At 42.4% G+C, this 26,625-nt stretch overlaps 1 protein-coding gene across 3 annotated transcripts in view; it reads left to right on the forward strand.

The window, feature by feature from the left end:
* Positions 1-26,625, forward strand: part of MCTP2 (multiple C2 and transmembrane domain containing 2) — a 137,111-nt gene that overhangs the window by 61,364 nt on the left and 49,122 nt on the right. For 2 of the 3 annotated variants that reach the window (XM_069984961.1, XM_069984966.1), the window contains exons 5-9: positions 11,682-11,824; positions 11,919-11,995; positions 16,327-16,438; positions 20,778-20,816; positions 25,744-25,908. In XM_069984961.1, the coding sequence (XP_069841062.1) occupies positions 11,682-11,824; positions 11,919-11,995; positions 16,327-16,438; positions 20,778-20,816; positions 25,744-25,908 (536 nt within the window). The remainder of the gene's footprint in view (positions 1-11,681; positions 11,825-11,918; positions 11,996-16,326; positions 16,439-20,777; positions 20,817-25,743; positions 25,909-26,625) is intronic. The other variant, XM_069984972.1, reaches the window with a different exon arrangement.

Below are 26,625 nucleotides of genomic sequence, written 5' to 3' on the forward strand. Positions count from 1 at the left end.
CCAATATACTGTTGGGGATGACAGTGAGGCGGGAGTTTTTCCCAACCTTTTCCACCTTGGGCACCCCTACCAAATGATGATCTACAAAATACAAAAACCTTCATTCAGTGACTCACAGGTGACGTCGTGTTTGATCTGAGGTGTCACTTTCTCTTTTTCTCTCCATCCAGCCCAGACCACCAGGACAAAATCTTGCAGCTACAGTTCATCACTTCAGAACCTGCCAGACAAACATTTTAGGCTCCGCACTTTTCCTTCAACTTCCTTCTCTTTTTCCTACCTATAGGGTTAGTTCTAATCCTGTGAAGTAAAGTGATTTTTTTTATGTGGGTTGCCCCCGTATGTAGGATCCCCCATATAGTAATAACATCCCCTTCTGTGATTTATTTCCCTTGCTGTGCCCTCCTCTAGTAATAATGTCCCCCTGCTGTGTCCCCCATATAGTAATTATGTCCCCTGTTGTGTCCCCCAACAATATAGTAATAATGCTTCCCACTGTGCACCCCCACATACTGATAATGCTCCTTCTGTGCACCTTCGCACAGTAATCCTCCAGCAGGTGCATTGACATATCATTGTGCCTGCTAGAGATCACGTCCTAGATGCTCATAGGCTTTGGGCATGAGGTGCCCACAGCCTATGACAATGAATAGTGGCGGTGCATCCCCAGAAGCTGCGCGGCCACAGCTTTTAGGGATGCCGAAAGCGAACACGGGCCGGGCAGAGTAGATCATTGGGCCATATGTGGCCCCTGGACTGTACCTTGTTCAGATCTGCTGTAGATGTACTGTATGTTTGCTTGTGATGGGAAGGAGATACTGTATGAATCCATGTAACAATCTATGGCTGTAATACTATACGTTAGGCAGTTTCTGTCTAGAACAAAACCAATTTGTATGTGCCTTTGCAACAGTAGCTTTCTGGCACTGATTGTTACAGTTCCGTTTGTTGTCCCTAAGGCTGCGTTCACACTACGTATATTTCAGTCAGTATATGTATATTTCAGTCAGTATATGTATATTTCAGTCAGTATTGCAACCAAAACCAGGAGTGGATTAAAAACACAGAAAGGATCTGTTCCCATAATGTTGAAATTGAGTGGATGGCCGCCATTTAATGGCAAATATTTGCTGTTATTTTAGAACAACGGCTGTTCTATTGAAATAATGGCAGTTATTTACTGTTATATGGCGGCCATCCCCTCAATTTCAACATTGTGTGAACAGAGCCTTTCTGTGTTTTTAATCCACTCCTGGTTTTGGTTGCAATACTGACTGAAATATACGTAGTGTGAACGCAGCCTGGGGCTGGTTTCACACTACGTATATTTCAGTCAATATTGTGGTCCTTATATTGCAACCAAAACCAGGAGTGGATTAAAAACACAGGCTCTGTTCATACAACGTTGAAATTGAGTGGATGGCCGCCATATAACAGTAAATAACGGCCATTATTTCAATATTACAGCCGTTTTAAAATAACAGCAAATATTTGCCATTAAATGGCGGCCATCCACTCAATTTCAACATTGTGTGAACAGATCCACTCCTGATTTTGGTTGCAATATGAGGACCACAATACTGACTGAAATATACGTAGTGTGAACCCAGCCTTAATGTGTAATTTTTAATCAATGTTTATGTATCTATAATATAGTATCTATTTGGTCGCGTGACTGGTCTGCATTCCATCAGTGTCATCTAACTACAAGTGGATAGATCCGGTATTTTGATAAATTTACTTTTTAAAACCTGCAGGTATTTGGTTAAAAGTCAAAGTTGCTACTAGACCCTTCACCTTGTTACTCCCCTGAGGAAGCATTGGGGTGAAACTTGCAGGTCATTACCCTGTTTTGATTTCCTAAGGGTATGTGTATTAAATAATTGTAACTGTTATCTCATGTGTTGTTACCATACACATTAATATTCTGCATATTCCTGTGTTCTCTGTGGGAAGGGTAACCTGCAGTCAGACTGCTCAGGGGATGTCTTAACTCTCCAAGAACAATCAAACCCACCGTGTCATAAGTATAATGTGTACGGGAACCTTTAGCCCTAAAATTAGACTGTGGCCCAGATTTATTAAACTTTCTAATTCTTAAACAGCGAATATGAAGCAAATACTATTCAAATGTGTCTGATTTATTAAGATGTAATTAGACAGATTGGTAAATCATTTGCATTTGTAAACTGCCTGTTCTGAGTTCTCACCAACTTTTAAGTAGTTTATTTTAAACCAGAATCATGCACCAATAATTTTTTTTTATGCACCAGAAAACATGCTTGTAAAATCATTAATATTTCTGTAGTGTATTTCAATACTTTATTACAAGTCACTTTTTCCATGTGAAATAGTTCATGACTATAGGCAAATAAGAAATTGTACTACCAGCAAGGACCACAAGATGGTGCACAGAGACCTTCACTTTAATCTGTACAGAGCAGGATACTATGTATCAGAGCGGTAACTGCTTTTACATAGGGATAGGTAAATCCACATTTATCATAGGCCTTATTCACACTTCAGTATTTGCTAAGTAAAAAATACTGTGTCCTTTGCAACTCATCCATTTCTATGGTGCTATTCATACATCCTGTAAATTTGCGGATCCGCAATCCACAACCCCCCAAAAATAGGACAGGTTGTAATGCGGTTTGCAATTGTGGTGCGGACACTCCAATAGAAGTCCATAGGAAAGTGCAATCTGCAAAACCATCTGTAATTACGGATCTGTCATTTTTACAACTAGACCTTTTAATTTGCCAACCCGCAAAATACGGAGCACACTATGGATGATATTTTCTGGATTGCGGATAAAAATTGTGGATCACAAATTTCATCCTTAAAACCTACTGATGTGTGAATGTGGCTTTACTGCACAAAGAATGTAGCCAGATAGTTTCTCATGATCACTTATTAGTTTACACTAAGACTATAAGAAAGCTTGTGTCACTCCTTTCAAATGTAAACATTGGTCAAACATGTGCACTAGCACTCAGATGGGATGGAGATGGCTGGGCTTATCACATACCCAAAGTCTATAGGACCGCTGAAGAGGGCTTATTACTAGAATATCTCTTTATGTATAAGAATTTCTACCTGGCATTAAATTTAGTTGACTATTTGTAAGTGACTGGTATGGTAAATTGAGAGTCTCTAGTAAGAGGCAATATCCACACTCGCGCATCAGGCCAGAAAGGTGGACACTATTCATGCCAGGACATGTACATATGGCTTTAATCAGAGTAAGTATAGTTATGTATACCATGTGCTTAATATAAAGCTATGATAGGTGCTGATCTTCAGCTCCCATACACTTTATATTAATGGTGACCAAACCCACTGCTGTCTGCTTGCGGCTTACCCCTCCCCATAGAGAACACAGGAAGCTGCTATGCTGAACTTTCGTGTGTATAGGGAGGACGGATAAGTATTGGCACACATTTATTCAAGGTGTATAGGATCATTTAGTGTCTGAAGTTGGATATCAGTGAAAATCTTGTTTTTTTGAACCCTACTGTGGGCCATTTACTGTTGACTGGGTATATTTATAAAGCTCAAGGAATTGTCTATATAGTCTTTATAGCATGAGGTATATTAAGAACAACAAGCAGGGGACTCCACTTACCTCAAATGGCACCCAGGAGAAGAAGAAAGAAAAAAAAAAAAAAAAAACCCTGGTCATCACTTTCATGCTGCCTGAACTACAAGTCAATTGGGTGGTCCCTTTTGGCTTCTGGATTGATTGATTGGTCTTGATTGGTTGCCAGTACCAACACAGGGAGAGATCTATCAATTAAGGGCGGGGAGTAGCCACCGGGAACCATCCTGATACCCTCCTGATGACTTGTGAACTTAAGGCAGCAGTAAAATAAGTGAGAAATTCAATATATTATGTATCTGTATAAAATCCATGGTACTTTCACACTGCATGTCTGACAGTCATCATGCAAGTTGTTATACACTTCTCAGCTGCTGCAGAACCCCTTTTTGAAGAAGAGGTTCCTAGCTAAAACACACATTTAATTTTTATTAAAATACTGTACAGTGGCTGTATTTGTATCTTCAGTTGTAGGACATATACTGTAGATCACATGGTCTTTTTCTGCTGTCTGTCTTTTATGTGTCTATGATATCCTGTAGTGGACACTTATCGTTTTAGGATAATCCTCACGGCCTGACTGTAGAATGCTATGTTACAAATACCATTTACAAACATATGTTACCGTTAATGCATGTTATAAACATACAATGTTATGACTGCTTAGTCGTTTAGAAAACTCTCTCTATATAATACTCTACATTTATATGTGACGTGTATAACTCTTCTATTATAATATTTGATTAAAAAAAATATGATATACTTCTTCTCATATCGTACATGTTTGGTACTGCATCCTTATAGCTTCTTCACAGATCAAAAAGCGCCATCACCATTAATTTAGGCTTATCCACCCATCTGATTCAGTGCTGTGTAAAAGTGTCTACTGCAGGGGGTAATGAAGTGATGAAGAATTGAGACATCCATTTCATAGTGGAACTAAATGAATTGGGCTTATCTCTGCGGGGAGACTTTGATGTTCAGCATTGTGCTGTGCTTTAATTCTAATCCATTACTACTGTAAAAGACCAGAAAGTTGAGCTCTGTGTTTTCCCACTGTTGGCTGTAGTATTTTTATTACTGACTTTTCTTATTATTCATTTTTCCCCTTCTATAGCAGGTAAATTGGAGGCTTTTCCATGCTATGTGTCTGCAGACTGTCTGCTATAGTCTGCTGTGCTTTATTCAAAGACAATAAATCATATTAATTGCTTCTGTATAATAATATTATTGGTTTGGAGAGTGTTAAAAATTGTATCTTATTTTTAAATTAGTGAGGTTATTTAAAGGAGGTTTAAATAGGGCTGGGCGATAATGGCCTAAATGAATATCGCGATTTATCGTACATGTAGCCGCGGTAACGATAAATTGAACAATAATTATGACACGCCCCTTTTAAAAGCCACACCCCTTTTGAAAACCCCATTTTCCTATGGTAATACAAACGTGGATTTATTCCATATAACTAAGCAAACTTCACAAGTAGTACACAACGTTTTGGCGTCTCCTACACCATTTTCAAGTGCCACTTGAAAATGGCGTAGGAGACGGCGAAACATCGTATATTACTTGTAAAGTTTGCTGCACATTGTTATATGTAATAAATTCACGTTTGTATTACCATCAGAGTGTATCTATATCATCTATCTCCTATCTACGTATATCATCTATCTATCTCCTATGTATCTATATCATCTATCTATCTATCTCCTATCTATCTGTCTATACATACACACACACACACACATATATATGTGTGTGTGTGTGTGTGTGTGCGCGCGCGCGTATATGTATCTATTTATATCATCTATCTATATCATATCATCTATCTATCTTCTATCTATCCATCCATCCCCAGTCACTCAGTGGCTGCAGGGGGTCAGGCATAGGTCGGCACCTCCATGTTCCCCCGGGCACCGCTCTCTCTCTCCCGCACAGGAATCCTCGGCCCCTGTCACGCAGTGATGTAGCACATATATCTGTGTTCCGGACTGAGCGTCACACATGGCCGCTTCCAGCACTGACAAAACATAACGGGGCTCCGAGAATTCCTGTGCGGTACAGAGTGTGGTGGCCAGTGGAGCATGGTGGTGCCGACCAATACCTGACCCCAACTGTATATGCGGGAGAGGGGGGGCAGGGCTCACCGTGCAGCTTCCAGAGAAGCTAGAAGTGAGCCCCCGGCAGCAGCAGCACAAAGCACTCACTGGAGGGGACCCTGCCGTCTGTGTGCAGCCTGTCACATCTCCAGTCTTCCTCTTCAGCCCCCCGCAGCAGGATCTTCCATCCCTTCCCCTGCAGCAGTATATGTGCGTCCTGGCTGGGATCAGGAGGTGAATCGGATCATCAGCTTTCCAGCCTTTACCTCTCCACGCGGGACCCCTCTCTCTCCCTGCACCAGAGCATGCGGCCGCCGGGTGTGGGGGGGGGGGGGGGAAATACCGCAGATACCGTCCTGGCAGAGTTGAGGTCGGTTAACCGACGCCAGTGACGGTATCGGTATTTTTGCGGTATACCGCCCAGCCCTAGGTTTAAAGAATATTATTGATGGTTTATCTAAATCAATGAAGTTTACCTTCCAGCATCTGTATTATTCAGGAAATTTGAGGTTAGCTGTGGCCCATATTTATATATATATTTTTTTTTTTCTCAGGCACAGCTCCATACATTTTACAGTGGCAATGTCTGGTAATGCAGTTCCCAAGCTGGGAACACTATTAAATTTCTGGCACTGTCCCTGATAAACTGTGAAGAGGCCTCCCTACACTTCATGGGGGTCCTGATAGTCAGACCTTTGATGATCTAATATTAATGGATTATTCTACACATAGACTTTTAATAGTAAAACGCCCTTTTTAGTGTTATTCCTTGGTTCCCTTGTTGACAAAATATATATTTTTTGTAAAGTTGTTATACTTGACGGGGCAGACCTTTGTAAAGCCACTATTACATGGGACGACTGTGAGGAGCAAACGAGTGCTGATCAGGTGATCGCTTGATCGTCTGGGCAGCCCATAAAATATAACAAACGTAGTAAGGGTGGTCAGCGGCCAGTAGAAAGAATGATACTTCCTTGCATCAAATATGGATTTCGGAGCACGGAGGTGTAACCCCTGAATTCCGGGGTGTATACGAAGAAGAGAGAAAACTAGACTCCTTCAGCTCTCATAAAATCATTAAACTTTATTTCTGCAATCCATTAAAAAACAGCCATAGCATATTACAGCGGTCTGTCGGCTGATCATTGCCTTCTATTACACGGAACGAATATCGGCCGATAATCGTTCCATGTAAAAGGACCTTAAGCGCACACTTGCCGTAACTGTTCAAATGTATAATCTGGTAACTGGAGGGTTTATCAGCACTAACTGCCATTTAAAGGGATATCTTTCACTCGACAGTGATCTTTAAGTGTAGCTTCACACATACAGTATCTCAGCGGGTTTCATGCTCCAAGCTTCGTAGTGCAATCCACCACAATACTCTGTACTGCTATGTCCTATGGCTCTACATTCTTGCTGTGGATTCTCATTCCGCTGCGAGAAGGTAGCCACTTCCTACCTAACCCATCTGCTGGATTTTAAAGAAGCTTACATTACCTGCCCGCACTCCCATCTGCTTCTCTTCCTCCTGGGTCACTGACATCCCGCTCAGCCAACCAGTGTGCTGTCCTACCACAGCCACCGATTGGTTGAGCAGGATGTGAGTGACCTGGAAGCCAGAGAAGCAGGCAGGAACACAGACAGGTAATGTATTAGCTTGTTTAAAGCCCAGCAGCTGATGGTTAAAGTAGGCAGTGGCTACATGTACCGAACATCATAGCGGATTTCGCCAAGAAACTCAGTGTGAAATCCGCTGTGATGTCGTACATGTGAAACTAGCCTAAAAGGATTATCGAGGCTTCGATAAACATGGTCACTTTCTTCCATAAACAGCATCACTCTTATCCTCAGTTTGTGCGTGGTTTTGCACATCTGTTCCTTTGACGTAGTTTAATTGTAATACCACACACAACCTGAGGACAGAGGTGGTGCTGTTTTTGCAACAAAGTAGCTGTTCTTTTCTGAGATAAACCCTTTTAAGATGATCTGACAGATCTGTTAGTAGAGTGTTCTCTAACAGGTGGCACTCCACCTGTTGCAAAACTACAACTCCTATCATTATGGGAGTTGTAGTTTTACAACAGCTGGAGTGGGTTACTTCGGGGGACACTGTGTTACTAGACCCTGGAGCCTTTTCTGTGCTTCTGATTGGTGGAGAGGATTAAGGGGACTTTATTAGCATATAGTGACCCTCTGATGTAAACATCGGAAGTCATATAGTAGAATCAGCTGTATAGTGATGCACATAGAGGTAAAACATGTAAAAATCTATATAAACATTTTTGGGTGGTCACCTCTCCCCTGCCTCATATGGCGGCAGATCCATCAAGTGACACTTAACTGAACAATAGTTTTTGCTATGCTTCCTACAAATCTCCAAATATAGAACCAGGTATATCTCCCTAAATGAAAGGATTTAAGGATGGTTCATTCAAATTTCTAACCACAGAATATTAGCGGTATTGTGCACACTGCATGGTAGATGGTTCTGCTGTTTAGATGCAGGCACATGCGACATTGTTTTTAATTAGATTGTTAATATTTGGCGAGATGTCTCTGCCCAGTGCCTCCTCGTCTGGTCTCTCTCCTGGCGCTCAGGTGACGGGCTGTCATTGATGTAATCTGCAGGCAGGCTGTGCATCAGTCCGCTGAAGAGCTGCCTCCCATAAGCAGCTAGTTGAGATGTTACTGTGCTCGACAGTAAGACAATATGGTGAGATGCAGCAGCTTTGTGTGTTCCTCCCCAATTATTCTCTCCAACAATTAACAACGTGCTAACCTGACACATTTCCTAGTTCTTGCTTTGTAAATCAATGCCCCTTCTTCGATTAATTCCAGACATTAATATTTTGTTTCACGCGAGGGCCGCCATTCACCCGTCAAGCAGTGTGAACATTATGTAGCTGTCAAGATGCCTGGGGATTACCCAGCATGCACTGCCTGTGAGAAAGTGACACCATGGAGGCCTACTTTTGAGATGTTTATTTTGAGTGTAAGCTGACAGGCATGAAGTCCTGATCCCAGAGTAGCAATCTCATTTAATTAAAGCCCTCTTTTTATTAGAGATTTTCCCACTGTTTCCTTCCTTTCTTCCTTCTTTTTTTTTATTTAATATATATATCCAAGCTATTGTGAGTCCGGATCCTAGGACAGTGTGTGGGGAAGTACTTGAGGTGGTGTAATTGGTTTCCTGTAAAGTGAAGCTCTCTTTTATGTTTATTTTTCTTTATACTGTATATTGCTGTCATTGCATATGTTCTTATATGTGCTGACTGATCCTGTTTATAACATTTTGGCATAAAAAAACATTAAAGAGTACATGTTACCTAAATGATTAAAATCGGCTTTTTGAGAAATGACAAGAACATTATTCTGAAAGTTGTGATATATAACACTTGTATGAATATATTTTGTGGACATTGTGTAAGAAAACATGGAGATTTCAGAGCAGTGTTAGGCTTTGTTCACACACAGTAGTTTTGCTCAATATTTTGCAACCAAAACCAGGAGTGTATTGAAAACACAAAGTCTATGCTCACATTCTGTTAAAATGGCAAATAATTGCTGTTATTTGAAAACAATGCCTCTGGTTTTGATATAACGGCCGTTATTAGGCCGGGTTTACATTTGTCCGGCGGTGCGGCGGCGTTTCCCTCCGGCGCATAAGAAAAGCGCCGGAGGGAAACGCATTATTGAACTGATCCCATTATTTTCAATGGGATCGTTCAATGCATGCGGCGTGTAAATATTGACGCCGGACCGGCCGCACGGGAGAACGCAGCATCCCCCCGTGCGGCCCGCAAGGCGGTGCGGTGCCGCATCCACTAAAGTGAATGGAGCGCCGGATGCCTCGCCGGACAGGACGCATGCCGTTCGGCTCTGGCATCCGGCGTTGAGGCAAATAGCAGCACAATAAACATATATCTCCCCCTGTGTGCTCTCTTCCCCCCCTATAGCCCCCCTGTTGCTCTTCCAGTAGTATATAGCCCCCCTGTGGCTCCCCCAGTAGTATATAGCCCCCATGTGGCTCCCCCAGTAGTGTATAGCCCCCCTGTGGCTCCCCAAGTAGTATATAGCCCCCCTGTGGCTCCCCCAGTAGTATATAGCCCCCCTGTGGCTCCCCAGTAGTCTATAGCCCCCCTGTGGCTCCCTAAGTAGTAGATAGCCCCCCTGTGGCTCCCCCAGTAGTATATAGCCCCCCTGTGGCTCCCCAGTAGTCTATAGCCCCCCTGTGGCTCCCTAAGTAGTAGATAGCCCCCCTGTGGCTCCCCCAGTAGTATATAGCCCCCCATGTGAGCTCCCTCCATTAGTATATAGCCCCCCATGTGAGCTCCCTCCATTAGTATATAGCCCCCCATGTGAGCTCTCTCCATTAGTATATAGCCCCCCTGTGGCTCCCCCAGTAGTATATAGCCCCCCTATGGCTCCCCCAGTAGTAGATAGTCCCCCCCATGTGAGCTCCCACCATTAGTATATAGTCCCCCCATGTGAGCTCCCACCATTAGTATATAGCCCCCCCCTGTGTGCTCCCCACCATTAGTATATAGCCCCCCTGTGTGCACTGATGTCTGGGGGGCTGCCACTATACCATCAGTTGTCACACTTTGCGCTCATCAGTTGTCAAGGACCTTAAAATCCCATTGAAAATGACAGAAAAACATAGGGGGAAAAAATGACAACTGATGAGAGCAAAGTGTGGCAACTGATGGAAACTGATGGTTTTTAATGAAAAAAAGGATAGGAAAACTGATGACAACTGATGCATTTTTGGCATCAGTTGTGACATCAGTTGTGGTCAGTTTTTAGAGAAAAAACGCAACTGACGCCAACTTATATATGTAAACCCAGCCTTAGTAGAGATAAGCGAATCGGGTTTGAGTCCATCCGAACCCGAGCATTCGGCATTTGATTAGCGGTGGCTACTGAAGTTGGATAAAGCTCTAAGGTTGTCTGGAAAGAATGGATACAGCCAATGACTATATCCATGTTTTCCACATAGCCTTAGGGCTTTATCCAACTTCAGCAGCCACCGCTAATCAAATGCCGAAAGCTCGGGTTCGGATGGACTCGAGCATGCTCCAGGTTCGCTCATCTCTAGTTATTAGCTATTAAATGATGGCCATTCACTCAATTTTAACAGTGTGTGAACATAGTCTTTCTGTATTTTCAATCCACTCCTGGTTTTGGTTGCAAAAATACTGTGTGAAAACATAGCCTTAATATGGTTGTGTTCTTGATGCCAATTTCCGCTAAAAAAAGGCATGCAGTTGTGCCAGTGCCGTAATAGTGTGCTAACATTAGGTTATTTTCACATTTGGGGGGTGGATGGGGGTTAAACATCCCTGTACCTGGCGTACATCGTCAAAAGACCCAAATTTTAATTTGCCTTAAAAAAATTGGCATTTTTAATCTTCTTAAAGGGGCGGGAGGTAAAGGTCCCCCATACACCTTTATACCAGGCCATACCTACCACTCGAGGTGGGTTTGATCATCGGTATAAGGTGTATGTGGTTCTTCCAAATAACCAGAGACAGATGATGTCAGTGGTGATAGGGGTCAGGCATGATGGAAAATCACCACTTGACGCCTTTTGTCCTGGGAGATGTTGCTGATAGTGTCCCTACAGACTTTTACTTCCTGGACCCTGTCTTGACAAAAGAATAAGACCCACCTCAGCCAGTGATTACAGCATGTAATGCTAGGTGCAGCTGCTATCCAGTGTACAGAATAGTGCATCAAAGGAAGTGAAGAAGCTCAGACCTTGTATGAATTCAGCGGTTGCCATTTGGCTTATCGATGGGGGTGCCAGGAGTTGGACTCCCACCGATCATATATTGATTGCATGTCCTAAGAATAGGACGTCGATAAAGAAATCCTAGAAAACCCCTTTAACTGTAGAATTGTGAGGCTTGTGCTTTTCCCTGCTAATCTCCCTTTTTACAATGTTTTTTATAATCTATAATTCTCTTTTTTCCTAGGTACCAGTGATCCTTATGTAAAGTTCAAATTGAATAAGAAGACCTTATACAAAAGCAAAGTTATTTATAAAAACCTCAATCCCGTGTGGGATGAGACATTTGTGTTGCCTATCCAAAATCTTGACCAGAAACTGCATATCAAGGTGACTACCATACACACACATTACGTAGAGGTATGAATTTACCATCTCTCTTTAATAACTCCCTGATTTTAAATTACTTTCACTATATTTATAGGTTTATGATCGAGACTTAACAACTGATGACTTTATGGGAGCTGCTCTTCTGGATCTTCAAGAGCTTGAACTGAATAAGTACGTGCCACTTATCGTAAAACCGTTTTTGGTTATTTTGTTTGTTTGGTGGGTGTAACATGGAGTTAAAAAAAAAAAAAAAAAAAAAAGGTATGGATACACTTGTACCTACTTTGAAAAGTAATGTACAGTACCTTCCTTTCCTTTAGTTATTGTCTGCAATGTTACGTGTTATAACAAATAAACAAACGACAAAGGGAAAAAACGTAAATCATTGTCTTTCAACATGTTGGAAAATTATCACTGGTAGTTCGCCAATTGTTTGCAAATCTGTTTGTCTAATAAGTTGTTTGCTTATAAAACATGGTGTGAGTTGTCCTGAGGAACGATTGTTTATATCGTTTATAATGGCAGCCGGTGAATGTAATAACATCAGAATAATTTGCTATTGATATATTGAGCGATATAGCTAATCATTTACTCAAAAATCACCACGTGTAATAGTGCTCCTAGAAAGTTATCTGTAAACAGAGCTATTTAGGCTCCTTGGGTCTTTGTCTTTACAGTGTAAACTTAGGAAACAAGATCTGTGAGCTGACGGCCATTATGTCTAGAGATGATTTAGACCTTGTTGCTGTAACAGAGACCTGGTTCAAAGAGTCTAATGATTGGGACATAGTTATACCGGGATATATTTTGTACAGGAAAGACAGAGCAGAGAGAAGGGGAGGCGGGGTAGCCATTTATGTCAGGGATAGTCTCAAATCAACAGTCATCCAAAATACATATAAAGAGCTGGAGACTCTCAGGGTTTGTATGCAGTCCAAAGAGGGATCTGTTATTAGGATAGGTGTTATCTATAGGCCTCCGGGGCAAAGTGAGGACTATGATAATATGCTGATGGATGAAATTACTAAAATGTCATTAAAGGGGGACATTGTAGTTATGGGTGACTTCAACATGCCGGATGTGGATTGGAATATCCCTTCTGCACTTAGATGTAAAAGCAAGAATGTAATGGAGGCCCTTACAGGGGCATCTCTAAAACAGCTTGTGAGGTCACCTACCAAAGGAGAAAACATTCTAGATTTAGTATTTACTAATGGGGATCGGGTGTCTGAAGTTAGAGTGGAAGAAAATCTAGGTTCCAGTGACCACCAGTGTCTATGGTTTGACGTACAAACTGACTACGTCCAATCCCATACTACTACAAGAGTATTGGATTTTAGGAAGACAGATTTTAATAAAATGGGGGAGTGTTTAGATAAAGAATTAAGAGGGTGGGATAAAACATTGGGAGCGAGCACTCAGTGGGCAGAATTAAAAAATGCCATATTAAAGGCAACTAGACTATATATACGAGAAGTTAGCAAAAGTAAAAGGAAGAAGAATCAGTTATGGTTTACTAGAGAGGTTAAGGCCATTGTAAAAGGAAAAAAGGCAGCGTATAGGAAGTATAAGGAGACTGGGAATGAAGCTGACAGAGAGACGTATAAAAGTATACAGAAGGAGGCAAAGCAGATTATAAATGCTGCTAAAGCCTCAAAAGAAGAAGAAATGGCAAAATCTGTTACTGCGGGGAATAAATCCTTCTTCAGATATATGTGACAGGAAGTAGAAGAAGAATGGCTGCAGCATTACTAAAATAAGTAATGGGGAGAATACGTTTATTGATGGAGATAAGGCGGTCGCTGACTATTTGAATAGTTACTTCTGCTCAGTGTTTTCAGAAGGAGGCCTTCACAATCACAGGATGGTTGGACACAGCATTGCCTCCAGCTATATGGGTTCAGCTCCAGTATTTTCAGAGACTGAAGTTGCAGAGGAACTTGCCCGTTAAAAGCTGAATAAGGCGATGGGTCCAGATGGGATCCATCCCAGGGTTCTTAAAGAACTCAGATCTGTGATTGCTGCCCCCCTGACAGATCTGTATAACCAATCCCTGCTAACAGGAGATGTCCCCGATGATTGGAGAACAGCCAATGTTATACCAATCCTCAAGAAGGGGAATAGAGAAGAGCCCAGTAACTACAGGCCAGTAAGCCTGACATCTGTAGTAGTGAAAATGATGGAAACTCTTTTAAAAAAGAAGATAATGAATCACCTAAGAATCAACAATTTGATGCATCCAAACCAACATGGCTTTACTGAGGGCCGATCATGTCAGACTAATCTCATTGATTTCTTTGATTATGCCACAAAAGTGCTGGATGAAGGTGGTGCTGTGGATATCGCCTATCTGGACTTCAGCAAAGCTTTTGACACAGTTCCCCATAAAGAGCTGATAGAGAAGTTGGAGAAAATTGGACTAAATCCCTGGATAGTTCAGTGGATTTGTGGTTGGCTGAAGGATAGATATCAGAGGGTTGTTGTTAATGGTGTATATTCCGAGCAGAGACTGGTTACAAGTGGTGTGCCACAAGGGTCTGTTCTGGGTCCTATTCTTTTTAATATGTTTGTAAGTGACATAGGAGAAGGGTTGGTAGGTAAAGTTTGTCTGTTTGCTGACTACACAAAAGTGTGCAATGGGGTTGATATTCCTGGAGGTGTCAGTAATATGGAAAATGATTTAGCTTTGCTAGATAAGTCGTCCAAACAGTGGAAATTGAAGTTCAACGTTTCCAAATGTAAAATAATGCACTTGGGGAGGAGGAATCCTCTATCCGAGTATCACATCGGCAGTACTGTGTTGGAAAAGACTTCAGAATAGAAGGATTTAGGGGTAGTGATATCAGACAGCCTTAAAATGAGTCACCTGTGCAACCAGGCAGTGGGGAAAGCAAATCGTATGCTGGGGTGTATAGCTAGGGGTATAACCAGTAGGAAGAGGGAGATTGTGATCCCGCTGTATAGAGCTCTGGTGAGGCCACATCTGGAATACTGTGTCCAGTTCTGGAGACCTCATCTAAAAAAGGACATTGATAAAATAGAACGGGTCCAAAGATGGGCTACAAAAATGGTGGAGGGTGTGAGGCATAAACCATATCAGGAAAGACTTAAAGATTTGAATCTGTATAGTCTGGAGGAAAGACGGGAAAGGGGGGACATGATTGAAACCTTTAAGTATGTTAAGGGACGAAATAAGGTTCAAGAGGGGAGTGTTTTTAGTAAAAAACTGAGCTCAAGAACAAGAGGACACAGTGAGAGGTTAGTTGGGGGAAAGATCAGAAGCAATGTAAGAAAATATTATTTTACTGAAAGAGTAGTAGATACCTGGAACAAACTTCCAGCAGAGGTGGTTGGTAAATCTACAATAACAGAATTTAAACACGCCTGGGATAGACATATATCTATCCTAAGATAATAAGAAAGAAAATACTAAAAGGGCAGACTAGAATGACCCAATCTTCTATGTTTCTATGTTATCTACATGAGTTGTGAAAACCTGGTTCTTAAAGGGGTTATCCTGAATCGTGAAAATCATAGTTACTTCCTTACAAAAGTTGTGTGTAGTATTGCAATTTAGTCTCATTCACTAATTCAACTGAGTTGCAAAACCACATCCAAACTGAAGAGTGGTGCTGTCTGAATAACCCCTTTAAAGAAAAAGGCTGGTGAATCATAAAATCCTGCAGGTGCAGGGGAAAATTGATTACAAGTACTAACCTATCTCTTCCCATGCCTGCGGTGAGCGTCAGGACCGGCTGCGAGACCCCCGCTAGACTCGGGGATCTTTGTAGCTTACACATGACGACCATGCTGATGGACTGGGGCATGACGCAGCTTTAGTCACTGATTGGCTCAGCAGCCAGTCCATCAGCCGGGACAGGCCTTTTCTCCCCAGAGTCGTGACATCACAACTCAGGGGAAAATGCTTTCTGGCGGGGGTGCCTTGACCATTCCCTCAGCTCACCACGGACATGGGGAGAGGTATGTTAGTACTTGTAATCCCCCCCCCCCATTTCAGATTTTTTATTCAGCTGGACTTCCCCTTTAATCTTAGCATTATCTAGCTCGTAGGGGGACTCCACGCTAGATAAGTCTCCAAGTAAATTTTGCCTGGAGTCTTCCTACCAATCCACCAGCTGATTCTACTGCAGAAGAATATATATATAGTTTTTTTTTTACATTCATTAAAATGCTGCCAGTGCCTCTTGTAAATACCTTTTTGGCTCCTCAATGGCAGGCAGCTTGTGCTGTGTCTTGGACCTGAATAATGACACACTATTGGGATTTCATTATGATTGTCAATACAGTTTACCGAGCTGCAATATGTCAGAATAATGTGAAAGTTGTTTTTTGAGCGATGAAGCGTGAAGCGTTCTGGTATTCCAATGTAACTGATGCAGAAACCCCTCGCTGTTCAGATGATCAGACAACTTCCATGTGAAATACAGGTATTTACTGATTACTTGTTCTTTTTTTATATATATATTTATTTTTCCTTGTAGGAATACAGAGAAAGTGTTCCGGTTGGAAGATCCTAACAGCTTAGAGGAAGACATGGGTGTGATCGTGGCAGATATCTGTCTGTCCATCAGGTTGAGGGACTCAAAAAATAATGTAAGTAGTTTTCCTCTTCATTGTCATTCTTGCAAAGTAAGAGATCTTGACCATTTTTCTTTTCTTTTCGCCTAAACTAGCTTTGCGGGACAGGATTATATACAGACCTGTTTATTACAAGAGAGGATTGTCTGGTAACCCAAGACTGCTACTCTTGGAATTTACCCGTAAGGACCCCAAATCAAACCACTATTTTTAGGGCACGTTCCATTGCTTTCAATTTGCAGCATTGCCTTTAACCCTTTGAGGACCAGGCCCAAAATGACCCAGTGGACCGCGCAAATTTTGATCTTAGTGTTTTCGTTTTTCCTTCCTCCCCTTCTAAGAGCTCTAGCACTCTCAGTTTTCTATCTACAAGCCATGTTAGTGCTTGTTTTTTACAGGAATAGTTGTACTTTGTAATGGCGTCATTCATTTTACCATAACATGTATGATGGAATTCCAAATATATTATTTATGAAGATATAAATAGGTGAAATCGTAAAAAAGAATGCAATATGGTAACGTTTGGGGGGTTCCTGTGTCTACGTAATGCACTATATGGTAAAAGCGACATGATACCATTATTCTATAGGTCAGCCGAACACAACCATATGCAGGTTACACAGATTCTCTAATGTTATATATGTATTTTTTTTATGAAATCCTTTTTTTTGGCAATTAAATATTAATAAAATGGGCCTTTTGTGACGCTTATAACGGTTTTATTTTTTCACCTACGGGGCTGTAAGGGGTGTCATTTTTTTCCGCCATGATCTCTAGTTTTTATTAATACCATATTTGTGAAGATCGGACATTTTGATCACTTTTTATTGATTTTTTTTTTAATATATAATGTAACATAAAATCGGTAATCCGTGCACTTTTTCCCCTCTTTTCGTGTACGCCGTTCACCGATCACAATGACGCTTTTTATATTTTAATAGATCGGACAATTACGCACGCTACGGTATATTATATGTTTATCTATTTATTTCTTTTTATATGTTTTATTTATATAATGGGATGGGGGGGTTATTTCAACTTTTATTGGGGAAAGGGGTTTTGGGGTAGTGTAATAGTGTTTTGAACTTTTTTTTTTATTTACACATTTGAAGTTCCTTTGGGGGACTTTTACATATACTAGTTTGATTTCTACACTGATGATTGCTATACCATAGGCATAGCATTGATCAGTGTTATCGGCGATCTGCTCATTGAGCCTGCCTGTGCAGGCTCAGTGTAGCAGATCGCCGATCGGACCGCACGGAGGCAGATGAGAGACCTCCGGCGGTCCGTTTTACCATGGGGACAGACTTCCATGACGTAACCCTACGTCCAGGGTCGTCTAGGGGTTAATTGTACCTAATAGTTTGAACCAAATGTCACTTATACAAGTAAATTACAAGATTTTTTAAAATTAGAATTTTGATGAAAAAAAGGCCAATATAGCAGTGCAGTAGTTAGCATAGGGAAAACTTCGCCTACAGATGTGTGGCAGCCACAGGGTTTACAGAGCATGTGTTTTAATAAAACAAATATAGGTTTGGATTTAGGGATAATGCAGACAGATATGTCACAGTATTGATAAACTGTATTTTCCTGCCTAGAAGACTGCTTTTTAACACAGGAAAATCTTCTCCAAAGTCAGGGGTCGCCTTATACGCTGGGTGTTGTATTATAGGGCGGGTGCTCAAAAACCTTGGAACCGGACTGGAGAATCTGTATGAAGGCTAGAGCAAGCTGCAGGGGTTCGGGCTATGGAAACAAAGAGATGTGGTGCTGTGCCCCAAAAAAACACCCCCCTTTCACCTGTCTGGCCCACCCTTGTATGCTATCGGTATTAGTGTACCTCCTTCTCTGCCTCTCAGATCTTGCTGCTGTCTGTTTTTTTTTATTAATTTTTATTTACTGTTACGTTGGAAGAGGGGTAGTCCCAAACTCTATATTTTGACTGGAAAAGCCCAGTCGTCTTACAATGGTAAATATGGTAATACAAAAGGTATTGCTGCATTGCATGTTTTCAAATTGATGACATTACCCCATCCCCTCCACTTGTATTCACATACATTTTACTGTATAATTATTGTGGAGTTTCAATATAGAAACAGGAGTGTAAACATGATCTATAAACATTGCTTCCGCATTGCTTAGTTTTAATAGAGTTTGGTTACTAGTATTCTAAGAGGCAGCCTTTGGTAATACCTGGAGATGAGCTTTGAGCATGCACGTGTTCGATCATTTGACCTTTTTATGGTTAAAGAAGTTGGATGCAGCCCTTCGGCTGCCTGTAAAACATGGATACAGCCTATGACCGTCCCGGAATTGACAGGCCAGTCCCGGCTAAGTAATGTCCCGGGTTTGTCCCGGTAAGCTACACACCTTGTGACGTCACGCCCTGCCCCCATAATGGCCCCCAATGCATTGAAGCCTATGCGTAGGCTTTTTGGCTGGAGGCTGTATATTCTGCCTCCAGCCACCAGAGGCCACTCTCTCCTCCCAGCTACAAGGCCTAACAGTGAGGTCACTCACTCCTGCCTCTGGAATAGGGGCGGGTTCAGACTACGGAATTTTCGTGCATAAATTCCGCAGAATTCCGTCGCCTGTACGCGCGTACGGCCGTGCGCCTTTTTTGCCGGCTCCATAGACACCATTCTATGGGCTGGCTGATTCCGCATTCCGCCAAAAGAATTGACGTGACAATTCTTTCGGCGGAATCAGCCGGCCCATAGAATGGTGTCTATGGAGCCGGAGGAAAGGCGTGCGGCTGTGAGCGCATACAGGCGACGGATTTCTGCGGAATTTATCTGCGAGAATTTCGTAGGCTGAACCCACCCTAGAAGAGCAAGATGGCCATATGCTGCAGGGAGCCAGGTAACAAGGTGACCACATGAAGGGGATTATGCTGAAGGACTGGTATACAGTGTATACCAGTGACTGGTATACACAGTATACCAGTCACAGCTCTGATTTACTAGTCTTCCAGTATACTAGCCTCTCACACCAATGTATAGTTTATAATTCCCCTCTTGAGGGCTCCTCATTATACCATCAGCAGTATTATGGTACTGAGGGGCCCACAGGTGGGGGATTATGCTGAATGTAATAAAGATCCAGTCTGCTCCAGGTACCCCCAGTCTCTCCCAGTCACCCCCAAGTCTGCCCCAGCTACCCCCCAGTCTGTTCCAGTCACCCCCAAGTCTGCCCCAGCTACCCCCCAGTCTGTTCCAGTCACCCCCAGTCTGTCCCAGTCACCCCTCAGTCTGCCCCAGTTTCCCTCAGTCTGCTTCAATCACCCCCAGTTTCCCTCAGTCTGCCCCAGTTTCCCTCAGTCTGCCCCAGTGTCCCTCAGTCTGCCCCAGTGTCCCTCAGTCTGCCCCAGTGTCCCTCAGCCTGCCCCAGTCACCCTCAGCCTGCCCCAGTCACCCTCAGCCTGCCCCAGTCACCCTCAGCCTGCCCCAGTCACCCTCAGTCTTTAATGTTTTGTGCCCCAGTGTCCCTCAGTCTGCCCCAGTGTCCCTCAGTCTGCCCCAGTGTCCCTCAGTCTGCCCCAGTGTCCCTCAGTCTGCCCCAGTGTCCCTCAGTCTGCCCCAGTGTCCCTCAGTCTGCCCCAGTGTCCCTCAGTCTGCCCCAGTGTCCCTCAGCCTGCCCCAGTCACCCTCAGCCTGCCCCAGTCACCCTCAGCCTGCCCCAGTCACCCTCAGCCTGCCCCAGTCACCCTCAGCCTGCCCCAGTCACCCACAGCCTGCCCCATTCACCCTCAGCCTGCCCCAGTCACCCTCAGCCTTTAATGTTTTGTGGGGCCGCATGCAGTTGTTTGCTATGGGGCCCCATTACTCCTAGCTACACCCCTGCCCCTCATGTGTTCCTGTACTACTACACCCCTCATCTATTCATGTACTACTACTACTACACCCCTCATCCTTTTGTGTTGTTCTCACTGTAAATTCTAACTGGAAAATTCTGGGGGAAAAAGACCCCAAACACTGGTGACAAGCCACACCCCCGTAAACCACACCCACCGAGACCACACCTACCATAAGTCACATCCCTTCTTGCCAACACTAAAGTGTCCTTGGAAAAAAATTTCAAATGTTGGCAACTATGATATTGCAATAGTTAATTGATATCGGTAGTAAGATATGAGCACATTTTGCAATCAGTCAACTGGATCTGGCTGTCATCCTGACCATACTGTGTAATAGCAGAAAGTTTGGCCACAACTAATCTTGTAGACAGTGTGCACCTAGACCTTGTAATGTATTATCCCGATTAGCACTTTTATTCCTCAGTGTGTAGTACATATCATCTCTTAATAACCCTAGAATCTTGTTCTTTACTCTTTTTCTATTTCTTGCAGCAGAGATGGTCATCACGGAGAAAGCTTGGTGTTTCTAAGGTAAGTCCTCTCTGCTTTCTGCCCTGTGATAGACAATGCAGGTATAAATGCTTGTTAAAGGGGTACTTCAATTAAATGTATTTCTTTCAGCTCAACTTGTGTCAGACAGTTATAAAGATTTGTAATTTACTTCTATTTAAAAATCTCAAGTCTTCCAGTATTTATCAGCTGCTGTATGTCCTGCAGGACGTGGTGTTTTTTTCCAGTCTTACATAGTGGTCTCTGCTGTCACCTGCTGCTGTTGAAAATCCCCATGGAAAACCTCTCCTGCTCTGGACAGTTCCTAACTGAGACAGAGTTGGCAGCAGAGAGCACTGTGTCAGACTGGGAAGAATATGTCACTTCCTGTTGGACATACAGCAGCTGATAAGTACTGGAAGACTTGAGACATTTAAATAGAAGTAATTACAAATCTCTAACTTTCTGACACCAGGTGATTTAAAAGTAAAAAAATTATGACCAGAGTAACCCTTTAAAGAAGTCCTTGGTCTGGTACAGGCAGTCACTTTATTGGCGGAAGCAATGTCCTCACTAGTGTTTATTACAGGGAGAGGTTCAGGACAAGTAAGGGACAGGATGAGTCAGTCTGCCCCTTTTGTTTCTCAGATGTGTAGCTGTATGAATTATTATATGAGTATTAAATGGTAGAAAACTAGAAGTGTGACAGCGTCTTAAGATTCTTCTCCTTTGGAGACCAAATCGGCCAGTAGTTTGCCTCTTCTCATCACAGCATGGCTTGTGTTTTGTGAGTACAGCAACTTGTTAATAACCCAGATAAGACTGAGCATCTCACCACAGGTCATCCAGCTCCCAGGGCTCTTACTATCACATTAACATCACTAATAAAATCCAAGTGATAGCTGATTAAGACATGAAATGAATGGAATTCTCCTTACAGCTCGTCTGCTAACACCAGAGGATAATGCAGTCATTGATGGGGAATATTATTGTACTGATCACAAGAAACACAATTCATGATGAAAACGTTTGGATATTTGCATCTGGTGTCGTTGTGTTTTGTGGGGTTTTCAGTACCAGATTTACTATTATGTGGCTGCTCACCATGTTACACTACTTACCATGTCATACTGTGATATAATTCCCGGTGTTAGCTTTTTTTCTTTTAAAGCAACTGGTGTCGAAAGTGCCAGAGATTTGTATTTACTTCTATTGAAAAGTCTTCCAGTACTTATCAGCTGCTGTATGTCATAGACATAGATATGTAGGACATGCAGCAGCTGATAAGTACTGGAAGACTTTTTTTAATAGAAGTTAATTACAAATCTGTTGCTTTTTCGGACACCAGTTGATTTAAAAGAACAAAAAAAAAAAAATAGCTGGATTTGCCCTTTAAGGGGTGCTTTAGTATATTTGTGTAGTGGAGAGTCCCCACAATCTGTCTGTTGCAGAGCAATAACTCCCATCAAAACACTAACTTTATAGCAGGTTGGGGGACATTGGTGTGGGGGAAATCCATTCCTAGGCTTTACTTAATAATGCATTACTGCCAAATAGCCAGCAGAGGGAGGCAAAACCTTACCAGTTGGAGCATAGAACACAATCCCCCTTCCTGCTGAGCAAGGTTTACGGTGTATGAATGTATAGCAATTTAACTCTGTAAGGAATTTCCCACAATCCCTTAGAAAATCTGACAAACAGTTATATGCTCTAGTTTATTGATTCTCCTAGTGCACTAAAACAGCAGTACATCAATAACCACCTTTAGTTAGGAAACCCTGGGCTGTAGATGAGCACTAGCAGTTAGCAATACAGCACTGACTCAAGAGCGGAAAAAATGCGAGCGTGGGGAATACTGGTTTCATGGGAGAGATGAGAGGCTGCGAAAATATACAGCGAGAGAAATGGTATACTTTACAGGCCTTTAATGCATCAACCACATACAGGGAAAAAAAGCAGATTCTTATGTGAACAGCTTTTTAAAATTAGCGATATGGAAGTGGAGGTTTTTTTTTTTTTTTTGCCTTACTTGTTCTTGCTTCTTACTAATATTGAGCAAATAGAATTATTTTATTTGAAAGAGAATTAAAATAATAATAAAAAAAAAAACATCATGGATCTGAGTTGTCATCCTCTATCTCAGAACTTGTAGCCCCCCAGCAGTTGCAAAGCTACAGTTCCCATAATGCTTGGGCACCCAAATCTTATATCACTGGAAAGGTAACCCCAATCCCGGATGTGAGATTAGGACATTTGGTTAACAGACCATGTGACCTCTGGCTATCTCATATTAAAGGAGAAGTCTGGCAGATTATAGAATCCGGCAGCAGGCAGAGTGAAAATTGATGACAAGTACTAACTTTCCTCTCCTCTCCCCGTGCCCATGGTGAGCGGCGGGACCCCGACTGGGCTCCAGGATCTCTGGTGCTACACATCACAACCTGGCTGATTAATTGCCCAGTTCGGCCAATCTGTGACTGGGAGAGGACGCCGCTCCAGTCACTGATTGCCTGAATAGCTACAGTAGTCCATTAGCCGGGACAGACTTTTTCCCCCCCTTGAGTCGTGATGTCATCACAACTCTGGGAGAGGTAAGTTAGTAGTTGTAATTAATCTTCCCCCTGCTGGCTGCCAAATTTTATACTCTGCCGTATTTCTCCTTTAACAGTCCATGTTCTGGCCTTCTCATATTAAGAATGTCATGATCCCATCTTATCTATATATTGGAGTCACTGCTGTTGAATAGTGAGTAGAGAAAGGGACCCCTGGTGGGTCCTTTCGGTAGATGGGTATTAAATCATTTTATGGAATAATCTCAGTCTGTGTGTCCATTTTAGTTTAATCTGAGAGCAGTTGGGGAATGCACCCCCCTTTCTCTTGCGCTGTGCTCCATTATACTTTTTTACTATATAAGACATAGAGTAGCATGGATCTCTCTAATATGCCTAGTGGTCACCACAATACATGACCATTGGCTGGCGTTGGGACTAGAGATGAGTGAACCTTGAGCATGCTCAAGTCCATCTGAACCTAAACTTTCGGCATTTGATTAGCGGTGGCTGCTGAAATTGGATAAAACCCTAAGGCTATGTGGAAAACATGGATATAGTCATTGGCTGTATCCATGTTTTCCAGACAACCTTAGAGCTCTATCCAACTTCAGCAGCCCCAGCTAATCAAATACTGAATGATCTGGTTCGGATGGACTCGAGCATGCTCCAGGTTCGCTCATCTCTAGTTAGGACTGAAAGTTGATTTTGGCCTTGACAGGGGTTCTGTGGGCGAAAATAATGTGTTGCACTCACAGCTAAGGTAGGCGAATGGCGTAGCATTGCAAACCACAAGTGGTCACTACCTCTGCCTGACAGTTTAGGAAGTCCAGCCAACATGGATTTCTCATGATTGTCTGGTCGTGTTCACAAAATGACTCCATTCTCTTACCCTAGCTGCGGTACACTGCAATCACTACAATAGGACATGGCAATTTTTTTTTATTTTATTATTACTTACCTGCATATGCCAAACCTTCTGTTTTCTAGAATTGTTAGGTTAGCACCAGACAGCTCAAATAGAACTTGTTAATCTATTCATTAGTTCCTTTTAAATTTACTAAAACCTTCTTTCTCCTATTCTTCTATTTTAACCCGGTGAACGTGATCCTAAACTGCTGTGTGCATGTGCTGTCGGCAGTAAAAGAGTTATGTTAGCACCGTTGTAAATTTATAGCTGCAAAATAGGTCAGATATGGTTGTCTTTTGGGAAAGTGGACGAAAGCAGCAGAAGGGGGAGAAAAAAAAAAGATATAACATGGAAAGCATCACTTCAAACATGACTGCGTTAAACGCTGAAATGTTCAAAGTACGACAGAGAAAGATAAAGCCTTTGATGGGAAGTGGATGTTTCCCAGGGACATTAGAAGCAGTAATCCAGATGTTCTAGTGTAATGCAATGAGTGTCCATGGATAGATGCCGAGCTCGGCCAAGTACAGCCTGCTGTAGGCCCTACCCCTCCACTCCCATGCTGTTCTGCCATATGGAAGTAATCTCCAGTCCCTTTTAATAGCCTGCGCTGGATTCCATTTTCACAAAGCTCGCACAGCTAAGTGAAGCTGCTTTATGGACAAGTTAGATAGAAGCATTTCCAAGATAAACACCGAGCTTGGAATTAGGACATACCAAGCCACAAAATTATTTTAGGACATATTTCATAGACGAGCTGCCATTTCCCTGCAGCAGCTGCCAGACTGTAGGATGCGGCTTTGATCCCGATGGCGGTATGGGGAGTATACACAAAGTGGAAAGTGCCGAGAATAGGGGCAAATTTTATTTAATTACAAATAATACTTTATCATCCTCTCCTGGCATCCAGAGCTATGTCACCGAAACCCACACAGTCTGCTTGAGAAATACATATGCCGTATCATGAATACAGATTTGTACCGTATATTCAGTGTATTAAAACTAGTACCATTCACATGTGCCTTTTACCACTGACTTACTGGTTATACCAAATACTACATGCTGAATAACAAGTCTGAAAGCCGAATTGTAAAACTAAGCTGTTTTAATAAGACCAGAAAGAGTTTATTTCTGTATAAGTGGTTATGTTCTACACCGGGAGTGCGGTGGTAATAATGCTTGGGGGTTCCCCGAATTGGGAACGGGTCCAGAAAAGTTTTGGTTTTAAGAACATCGTAAGAGATCATTATATGTGTAATATTATACAGGGCTCATATGTCTGGGGGGGATAGAGTAGAATTTCATTGAACATAAGTATGGAGGTTGGGCTGGTGGACTGTAGAATAAGTGTTGGTCAGCTCTGGCAGCAGGTTGGGGCTCACGTGGGGTTATTTTGACAATGCTTGCTGTACTGTTATGTTCTCCATGTGATATATACTGCCCAACAGAGTTAGTCATTTATATAAAGCTATTATTCTGATGTGGTTTTGTTATCCATTTGTTGTATTAGGCGACATCCATGCAGTCCCTGCAGCTATCGGAGTCCTTGAGGAAGAACCAGCTCTGGAATGGAACTGTCAGCATTACATTACTGGAGGGGATTAGTCTTCCCGATGGCTGTGCCTTTGATACCTTTGTAAGGTTTAAGCTTGGGGATCAGAAATATAGAAGTAAGGTGAGTTACAGAGCTATATTGTTGGTCAATCCACAGGCAGGAACTTTACATTTACCAAGGTTATAGCTTGTGGGCTATTTTAGTTTTATTTTATTTTTTTTTGCCAATAAGATAAGATTTAGTTGTATTACCAACAATGTAATACGTTACTAACCATAGTAAACAAATGCAAAAAATAAAACTACGCAAGCATACAGGGCAACTTGTCAAAGAGGTTTTCCAAGTTCCTAAGGGCTGTAACACCTCTCCACTTGTCCCCTTATTACCATCCTTGCTTGATTTGACAGTCAGCAGGAAGCTGTACCTGGACTGTCAATCAAGCAGGGAAAGAAATGGGAAGGGGAACGAGGAGGCGTCCTAGACATACAAAATACAGCTTGCAGTGTCTGGCCAGGACCCACTGTATAAACAGAATCTGCGACAGAGCTCCCTAAATAAAGCTGTGATAAAGGTGTGAGTCTAGGTTTATTCCTCTATGATGATGTGTATTTTGGGAAATTGTGATTAAAAATATGACCTGATCCTGGTGTGCAAGCAATTCTAGTGTAAGGGCCCTATTACACCAACAGATTATCTGACAGATTTTTGCAGCCAAAGCCAGGAATGGACTATAATAATGATTATGCTGTGGCTTTCCTTTTTGTGCCCCCCTGATTATGCTGTGGTTCTCTTTCTGTGCCCCCCTGATTATGCTGTGGCTCTCCTTTCTGTGCCCCC

Source organism: Dendropsophus ebraccatus, chromosome 1 (assembly GCF_027789765.1).
Source record: "Dendropsophus ebraccatus isolate aDenEbr1 chromosome 1, aDenEbr1.pat, whole genome shotgun sequence".
NCBI classification, from domain to species: Eukaryota; Metazoa; Chordata; class Amphibia; order Anura; family Hylidae; genus Dendropsophus; species Dendropsophus ebraccatus.